The sequence below is a fragment of the Penaeus japonicus genome, unplaced genomic scaffold, assembly GCF_977035675.1.
Source record: "Penaeus japonicus unplaced genomic scaffold, GWHDUDI00000001_assembly GWHDUDI00000009, whole genome shotgun sequence".
Lineage (NCBI taxonomy): Eukaryota > Metazoa > Arthropoda > Malacostraca > Decapoda > Penaeidae > Penaeus > Penaeus japonicus.
In genome coordinates, this window is record NW_028234411.1 from 24,278,002 (window position 1) to 24,288,001 (window position 10,000).

The 10,000-nt window shown below is 33.0% G+C and overlaps 1 protein-coding gene across 1 annotated transcript; it reads right to left on the reverse strand.

Moving 5' to 3' along the window:
* Window positions 1–637: 637 nt before the first annotated feature.
* mora (cysteine and histidine rich domain containing protein) lies at window positions 638–8,545 on the reverse strand. Its single transcript, XM_043025164.2, has 7 exons — window positions 8,310–8,545; window positions 5,336–5,442; window positions 4,776–4,961; window positions 3,199–3,318; window positions 2,745–2,915; window positions 2,297–2,482; window positions 638–2,067 (listed from the first exon to the last, which is right to left on the reverse strand). The coding sequence occupies exons 1-7, from the start codon at window positions 8,380–8,382 to the stop codon at window positions 1,870–1,872; spliced, it is 1,041 nt and encodes a 346-aa protein (XP_042881098.1). The 5' UTR covers window positions 8,383–8,545; the 3' UTR covers window positions 638–1,869.
* Between the last annotated feature and the right edge of the window lie 1,455 nt (window positions 8,546–10,000).

The following is a 10,000-nucleotide window of genomic DNA, read 5'->3' on the forward strand; positions in this document are numbered from 1 at the left end:
ATAATCAAGATAAAATGTCTACGTTTCCCTTATATTTTCATCCCCTCAAAAAGGCTTAAATAAATATTTCCATAAATTACTACAGCCATGGGTGCATGACATCTCTTTACCAACCAGTCATAAATCTTTGCCAGTTTTCCATATAACAGTTTTATGGGCAGTTATCCAATTTTCCATTGAATATCAGATTATTGCTTCTTTATTTTCACAAATATATTTTGGTCTGAATTACTGGAAGAAGCCAATTTCAATCCATATGTCATTAAGGCTTCTGACCATTACTAGAATATTTATCTCTCTCATATATATATATATATATATATATATATATATATATATATATATAATATATATATATATATATATATATATATATATATATATTTATATATATATTATATATATATATATATATATATATATATATATATATATATATATATATATATATTATATTTATATATATTATATATATATATATATAATATATATATATATATATATATATATATATATATATATATGTATAATCAACAATTATGCTCATATTTTCCTTTTTCCAAGGTAACAAGAAAACTGCAATTTATTTTCTAGATACAATGTTGAATCTTGGTGAAGGAGAAAAAAAAGCTCATAATATCATCAGCTGTTTTGTAATTTCTGTCTCCATACAGATAGTGTTATGTATCTATAGCACATTAGAAATTAATTCTAGAAATAAAAATACAAAATCTAAGGTATTTAAGTACAGTTTTGCACTTGGAATATCAATTCATATTTTCTCCTTGACTTTCGTTGTAAATTCAAGATAATTAGCTGTGCAAAAATCCTTCGTGGAGACATCAGTTTGTGGAACCATTTGCAACTTTATTTTGGGGAACCAAGAGATTGAAAAAAATGGATTAGGCTTAAACACATGTATTTTCTAACAAGATCCCTTAGTCTGACAGATTACACTAACCTGCAGAGTTCATAGAATCAAGTTTTTAAAACTTTACAAATCAAAACTCATAATACAATTTAATTGTGACTTTTATTTGGTATGTAAACCAAAAGTAAATTACACATCACTACACTTGTATTCTTTGACACTTCATTCACAACAAATTGTTAAAGCACTCCTTCATGTCAGACATAACATCAATCACAAAGTCATCAACATAAAAAAAGCATCATCATAATTTAATTCACACATACTTATAAGTCTGTAACAGCCTTCATGCTCTACTTTGAAATTCCCAACTAAAAGAACAAAAACAGATTTTTTACCCATATTAAATACTACCATGTTGTTCTTCCTTCTTGATATTTGTGCATGATTTCGAGTAACCAATTACCTTTACATATTAAATATGAGTAATTCTATATGAACCAAACTTTCATGATTACTACTATACAAGTACCAAACAATAAAAAATATCTGCCATGTGCACACTGAGCTCCCTCCAGCTCTTCACTAAAGCTTCAAAAACCAATGAATATAGAGCAATGTTGACAACCAGCCAAAATCTCCTGTCACTATGTCTCCTGTCACTCTCATGAATATCTATGCACAATTTTGATTTATGCTTGCTTACCAAGAAAAAGCCTAAGTATCAATCTCAGTTTAGCTGTCTCGTTAACTATGAATCTTGATACTCCATGGTAGAACTCTCCAGTACCCTGTAATAAAGTTTCTGTTCTTCCTCTTTTTTAAACATCTTTTAAAACTCTTTCCAATGTCAGCATAGAAACGTATGTTTAAGAAGTTGCCATCTCTGAAATATCATTCAAAATAAAACGAGTGGTCAGCTTCACCTAATTGCACATCATATGCTGTAAACACCAGCTTTTTAAAAAGTCCAGAAGCAATTCTCAAAAAGACTACTTTCAAATGTCACTCAGATCGATGGCATCGACCCGCTCTTCCATCTCGACCTCCTCCGCTTTCTCATCGTCTGTCTTGTTGTCCGAGGGTTGTTCTCGCTCAATGTACAGGTTCTTCCAGCTCTTCGGTTCTCCTTTCCTGAGTTTAATCTCTACCTTTGAAGCTGCCAAGGTTACATTGCTCTGACTCGGATCAATGAGCTGAAGAAGAAAAATTCCACCATAAAACACATATTCTTATATCAAAATTAAAAGTCCATGAACTTATCATAATTGAATGTGTTAGGTAAGTAAAAAAAAATAAATATATAGCAACGTATTCACATATCAAATTTATATTATCATTGAATATAAGTTTAGAAAACGGGAAAAGAAATAAATAAAGAAAAGAAATGCTGAGATTTCTAAAAACCCAGTCCAGCATACTCACCCCCTGCAGCTCAAGATCCAATTCAAATAGATTGTCTCCCCCAAAGACAATATACGTCTTGAGTCTGATTGGGTTCACCTCTACATATGTGGTAGCAGGTACAGAGAGTTTGGCATAAACTGACACAATAACATGAGTGCCAGTCTGGTGCCAATCGTAGCGACAGGAGGCAACTTTTCTTGCTTCCTAATAGAAACAGAGTGAGAAAAAAAAAAAAATATAAATATATATATGTAAGCATAAAGGTCAAGATGATAGTAAGTTTTTAAAGAATGAAAACCAAATATTTCTTCCCCATAATTTTAATTTCTTTCCAAAATAGATGATAGCCTTAGACTCATTCTATAATGAATCAAATAATCATAGACAAATATTACACAAGCAATCTTCAAATCAATTCAATCCAAATAAGAAATACAGCACAAGAAAGAGGTTCCACATAACTCACCGTCTTAACCCAACAGTGGTGGCCAGTGGAGCAGCCAGCTTGTTCCAAGAACTCAGAAAAATCTGTGGACTTTTTCTTGCAGCAGCTCCAGTACTTAAGGCCCTCATGGAACACAGGAACTCCAGGGTGGTACCTGCACAGTTCTAGGTTGCTATGCTCGCCTTCGTACTCCTGAAAAAACAAAAAGCAACTTGAGAGAATAAACTTTAAGAAACCTGTTTTCTTTGCAATGTCCCAATTAAGATGCTCTAAATTCTCAGCATTCCTTATCCAAACTGTGACATTACCAAAAGGGTATCTCTTTACAACTTTGCAACACTCACCAATTCTTAAAATATACTGAATACTCAATAATGGACATTTCCTTATATTATTTGTATGAACTCTCATTTGAGTGTTCTAGAATCCCATCATTTCCCCTTGTTCAAACTACGAAAGTGCACAAACAACTTACCCCTTTACACCCGTTATTTTTGCAGCTCTCGCCCATCCTCACACCATCAACAGATTGCTCAATCTCTTCCTCCTCATCATCATCTGCAGCGCTTTCTTCTTTTGCTTTCTTTTCTAAAGCCTATGGAGAAGAGAAGAACAAGAAAGAACTGTCTTACAATCAAATAAATGAAATGTATGAATATATAAGATTAAGATTAAGTTAATTTCAGAGAAAAAACAATGCAACCCCTTGGGTTTGCCCTGGTGTGGGTAAGTCCAAAGTCAGATGGCACTTATATCTGCCATAACAGCTGAGGCTGCTCTATTCTCTGCACTATATATGCATGGTTTTAAGGCTCTGAAGGAAATAGTTCTTAAGCTAAAACTTTCCAAAGTTAATCTAAGCCTTGCTATTCTATCCTTTTATTGTGAATTAATTATCTGCTTGCCTAGAATCAAAGACATGGGGGAAAGAAGCACCACAAGAATATCACTGCTGCACTTCTAATTTTTATCTCAAATGGGTAACTTCAATCCTACTGCAGCAGCTTGTACACCCCAATTGTTTCCTGCACCATTGAGTTAATGGATTAAACACTTAACCCATTCACGCCGGGGCGGAATTTCGCCTACTCCCGATAACGCCGGGAAGATTTCAAGCGCGCAACCGTTCGTGCCGGGGTGTTTTCCCGCTGCGCGCGGTCGCTCTGATGCTCGCAGAGCGTTTTTCACCCACCCTATCCTTATGGTTTGCGTGATTGCGTCTAAAGTGTAGTCATGTGTAGAAAGTAGTGCTATGTTCAGAGGATGTATATCAGTCGAAAAAGATGTTATAGCACTGTTTTTTTAGTGTTATTCTATTGAACTTTTTCCATATTCTTTACTCCTATGTTGTAATACCAATGGGAAGTGGAAGCATTCTTCTAGTGAGGTAACAAACATAGTTTTTTTTTTCAATTTTTTTTTTCTTCCTAAAAGAAAAGAAAGAGAATATGAACAACCATACATGTGCATACAAGTGAATGCAAGTAACAGCAATGTTTTTTCAAGTGTCATTTTCTTTTAGTGGGGCAACAAAAAGATGTTATATAATTTTTTTTTTTTTTCTTTTTTTATTCCTCGGCCAATTACAATTGATTTTACGATAGTCTTTCGACTCAGATCATCATATTCAACAAATCAGAAACAGAAATCACCATGCCGTACTCAAGATTACGTATGTACCTTTGACGTCATTCATATTACGTTATATCCCATTTTCTACTATTTAGAAGGATAAACTAAAGTAGCTAAGACAAATCAAGTATGAAAATCGAATTGTACTAAGAATAATCTATCATTCTAATGCGGACGTTTCAGCACGTCGCTACTGGCCTCCCGGCGCGCGGGCCGAAAATGTAGCACGTGCCAGGACGTCACCCGGGTCCGGGGCTTTTTTCGACCACGTGTCAGCACGTCAACCGGCGCGAATGGGTTAAATTCACCCCAAATAAATCAACAAACTTAACACAGACAACTGAAACCCCAATCCCATTTTCCAAGGTTTCTCTGAGCACCAATCGTAAAAATGAATACATTAAAATAATCCTTTCATACCTGCCGTAATGACTGGGAGACTGTGACGGGGAGGCGTGACGTTGGGGTCTCAAAGGGAGGTCTTGGGAGAGCAGGAACGTCCTTACGCGACTCGACGGTGATGACCTCGTCCTTGGTGGATGGGTCGATTTTGGGCTTCTCCTGCTCCACTGGTTTCTCGGGATTGTGCTGCCCTTTGGCACATCCCTGGAAGGTTTGCGGTTATGCATTAGGGCTACCCTTAGGGCACAGATCATATCTCCAAAGAAAATTTGAAAACAAATGACAAGTAACACTTACCAAAAGTTTGAGTGAAAAATAAAAGAAATAAAGTGAAAAATAATGATAATTATATTATTACTACTACCATTACTATCAATAATAATAATAATAATAATAATAATAATAATAATTATATGATAATAGCAATGCTAACAATAAAAATATGATAATAACAACAATAATAATAGTAATAAAAATTCAATGGAATGATTATGATGCCAATGATAAACATCAAATTAAGAAAAATAAAAACACAACTCATAACATATAGAGAAACACACAAAGTCAAGAGCACTCACTTTGGTATTTAGGAATGTGGTGAAGTCTGTGCTTCTCTTGTTACAGCAGGACCAGCCTTTGTAAGCATCATGGAAGATTGGGGCCCCTGGGTGGTACTGGCAGGCCTCTGAAATTGTGAGAACATTGCTTCAGATGAACTGTTCTTTGGAACTGATTACTGTAGACCAGGTGCCTAAGATGAGTGTGTAAAGAACTTTTTTCTTTTTGTCCGTCTGTCTGTCTGTCTCATGGAAGGTAAGTAAAAATAAACAGACACATTGGTATAAACTGAACTCACAACTATGTTGACATACTGACATGTATCTACATATGTTTACTTACTGCTGCTTTTGAATATTCACAGAATTGACATTAATATCAAACTGAATATACTATAGGTCTAAATCCCAAGAAAATAGTGAGCCCATGACTGCTGATAGAACAAAAGTATTCACAAATGCATTTGCATTATCATTAACCCCTAAATGGGAGTTATGGCAATACCGTATACCCCTCACATCTACATAGTCAGCTACAAGCAACATTAATCATTTTTTGTCATTATCATTACTATCATCAATATCCTTATTAATATCATAACTATTGTTATTTTTTCTAAACATCAATGCTTAAATCTTCAATTCTTTAATAATGTCCCTTTCTCTCAGTGAGATAAATAGATAATGATAAAGATACAGGAATGAATCTTTTGTTATCAATATCTGCAGTCTTAAATAAACTTTTTAGTAGCTAGCCATTACAGCAGAAATACAATGGTGGAATACTGAAGCATTAATGTATCAGTAAGTTTAAAAACAATAAATATATAATAACTAATAATAATAAATTGCATTGGAACAATTAAAATTTACAAATATCTTTTGCCAATAGGAAAGCATGTTCAAAACCTTTTTTTAGGGATAAATTGCAATGCCATCAATTGCCTAAAGAATTAATGCATTTGCTTTGGTTTATTTTATGCAATGTAACACTAATTTCCTATAACTCTTCAAGTTTTAACCCTTAGACACCCCAGGCCCCTGTCTAGAACAAATTGAAAGTCAAAATACAACACTTTGTATAAGCTTATATGAAAGGCAATCTTATACTGATTTCAAAATCATCATTTGTATTGCTATAATATTTCAAACAAAGCAGATGTTGGTGGTGAAATACTTAGGGAGGGTGCCTAAGGAGGTGTGGTAAGTGTGGTAGCTTCCTTAACAACCTTCTGAGACCAGCCACATCTTAAGAAGTTCAGCCCGAGCAGGGCATCTTATGATGTGTGTTTTCTATTATTTCTAGACTTATGGTTTGATATGTGAGTTTATATATGATATATTAGCAAAGTTATACCAATTAGCATTTGGTATGATGCCCTAGTTCCACAAGTGCAGGGAGATAGTTTAATTGGATGAGTTTGGGGTGAGTATGTGAGTATCTTTGTAGAAGTGAAGAATGGGAAGTTAAGACTAATCCTAACAACTTTCATAACTGATGGTTAGTGATAAGCAAACCTGTGACTTTACCACTCATGTCACTGCATGGATTTATTGTTGCAACTTTGGAATGCATACAGTTCTTTCATAAATAGTATGGACATAATTTATAAGGGGATCATTCTATGCTCATCTATGTACAATCTCAGCAGTTCATAAAGGCTCCTTTGAAGGATATAGACAAGAAAGGAGGGTGTGACTAAATGGGCCCTTGTTTTTTTGGGTACTATGGCTATCTATAGCCACTTGGGTGTTTAGGGATTAGAGATACAAGGATATGGCTATATTTTCTGAGACCCCTGAGCATGTTATTTAAGAAAAACCTATCTTTCCTATATTTTTTTTTTATGCAAAATACAATGGGTACACTGTATATCAGATACATAAATTATCTTTACATTAATTATCATAATACATTATCAAAGAAAATCATTAGAGGATTATTAGAAAAAGAAAATAGAAGACTATTCCTTGAATAAAAGAATGTATCTGATCATGTTCTACATCATTGACTAATAATACACAATTAACTATAACACAAAAAATAACAATGTATTAACTATAACACAAAAAATAACAATGCATTAACTATAGCCGAATGGAACATGATTATTAAGGAAGGTCAGTCAAATGTAATTCTTTGTTTCTCCTTGGAATACTTTTATTTCCCTTATGGTAATTTCCTTATGTAAAAGCTTATAAGAACAGCTTAGTATAATTCAACAATTGTAATTTCATTAACAAATATTCCACAAGACAAAAGGTTGACATGGGATATGCTAACTAACTGAACTGAATGTAACGAAGGGAAAGTAATTTACAAATACGTATTCCAAAATATAGCACATTTATATTGTACTGTCAAACATAATCATATGTACATACAAATAAAGAACAATATTCCCAACTATTCTCTTACTTGACAGACTACAAATAAATCCCAGATCAAACACAATAACAAGCAAGCAATAAGCAAGAGGACATTTCATCTCTTGAGGCCAGAGATGGGGGTGAATATTAGTTTGATTTATCTGGTTCTTATCGAGAATAGGAACACAGATATTGAGAAAATAAATGATGAAATGGCCATACACAACACATAAAACAACACTATAGTTTGGAGCAACCAAATAACCTGTGTAAAATAAGTTAACTTACAACCACTTATAAAAGTTCACATATCGACACATTCAGCAATACTGTGACTGGTCAAAAATACACATGCAATCCCACACCTCTACCTTCGAATCACAGTCTTCGTTTAAGCTCAATATGCAAGCACGTGAATGCATTGTGGCAAACAACCCACGGTTACGTTTGTTTAGGGTTTGCCGGTAGGTTACGGTTGACACGGACACAATAATTCTTAGTAAGTCATTCTAGATCCTCTACGCCTGTCAAATTGAGACTTTGGGTAGGAACTGACAAATTTACTCAAACAAAAATAAAATGGATTATTTATTTCTTCAGAAATACGGAAATTCCCTTCACTTACCATCATTATTCTCATCAGGGTTGAACTTCAGTCCACATCCTTTATTGTAGCACTGTAACGTGGCCATCGTCATTTAAAAAGTTACTTAGCGAAGAATTTAGTCGGCAAAACACTTGATTTTTTATTTATCTTTCCTCTGACACGAAAAGTTAGTCAGGAAATCACACGAGAAAATAGAAACCGTCTGAACCTTCTTTTTCTGGACTTCTCACTGATGAAAACATGGGTTAGCTCCGTCCGTTTGGTTGTGCCGCACCTTGCTTTACTATATATAGTTCGATTTATCTCTTACGTAACTCTAATCTATTCTCTTAGTCATACATTAAAATTAATCTTACTTAATATTATCCTATGAGTAATATGTTTTAGAAATGTAGAATACAATATGACATACTTGTATACACTGCAAGCTGAAGCCAAAGCCAAGATACAAGGAAATAAAAAAAGAAGGTACGAGAGCGTACGAACAAATCTTATCGAGAATATTCTAGACTTGATATAAATTTAAGATTAGAACCTACCTCAACTACTTAAGAACTTTTACTTTTTATACTGTTCATTAATTAGGATGTGTCCGAGTGTAACGTTAGTTATTAGAAGGTTCATGTGTCTAAAAATAATACCGCATTTTGCACGTGGAGTTTCCGTCCAGAATATTAACTTTTTTTTGTTAAAACGCAAACTATTGTAGGGCATATAGCTGCTTGTAAACGATTCTTTATCAAACTGAGTTACTAATTTAATGCACCGATTTTGTAGACGTTTCTTGCTTGTGAACATGCCGATCATTTTCCTATGCCATACGGTTATTTTGTGCCTCCAGTAATATAATGATGATGATGCTTATGATAGTACATAAATATGTGCGTGTATGTATGTATGGTTATATACATACACATACATATACATGTATTATATATATATATATATATATATATATATATATATATATATATATATATGTATCCATAATATATATACATATATGTATATACATGTGTATGTATATGTATATATGTATAATATATATACATATATATATGTATATATATACATTTATGTGTGTGTGTGTGCATTTATAAATATATACACACATAACACACACACTCACTCACGCGTACACACACACACACACACACATATATGTATATATGTGTATATATATATATATATACATATATACACACACACACATACATACACACATGCACAGACACGCACACACACACACATACACACACAAAGGAAAAAAATATATGAGTCTCAAGCAATCTCCGTTCGTGTCTTTCTTTGGAGTAGCAAACAGCCCGTACACCTATTTTTAGCACAGTTCTCACAGTTTTGTTTGGCTCTACCTTAAGTCATGAACGAGGAATAGTAAATAAATAAATATATATGTATATATATATATATATATATATATATATATATATATATATATATATATACATATATATATATATATATATATATATATATATATATATATATGTATATATATATATATATCATTGTTGTTGTCATTGTTACCATCGTCCTTATAATCATTAATATCATTCTTATAGATATCATCATTAATACTATGATTATCATCATCATCACTATTATCATTATCATTGTTATTATCACCACTATTACTGAGATCATTATCATTATCATTGAACATTAATATCATTATCACTATCATCATT

Coding starts and splice junctions, on each gene's coding strand:
- mora (XM_043025164.2), bottom strand. CDS start 8,382: ATGACGATGGCCACGTTACAGTGCTACAATAAAGGATGTGGACTGAAG. Junction 2,916..3,198: donor AAAATAACGGGTGTAAAGGG/GTAAGTTGTTTG, acceptor TTGTTTTTTCAG/GAGTACGAAGGCGAGCATAG. Junction 2,068..2,296: donor TGGATCTTGAGCTGCAGGGG/GTGAGTATGCTG, acceptor TTTCTTCTTCAG/CTCATTGATCCGAGTCAGAG.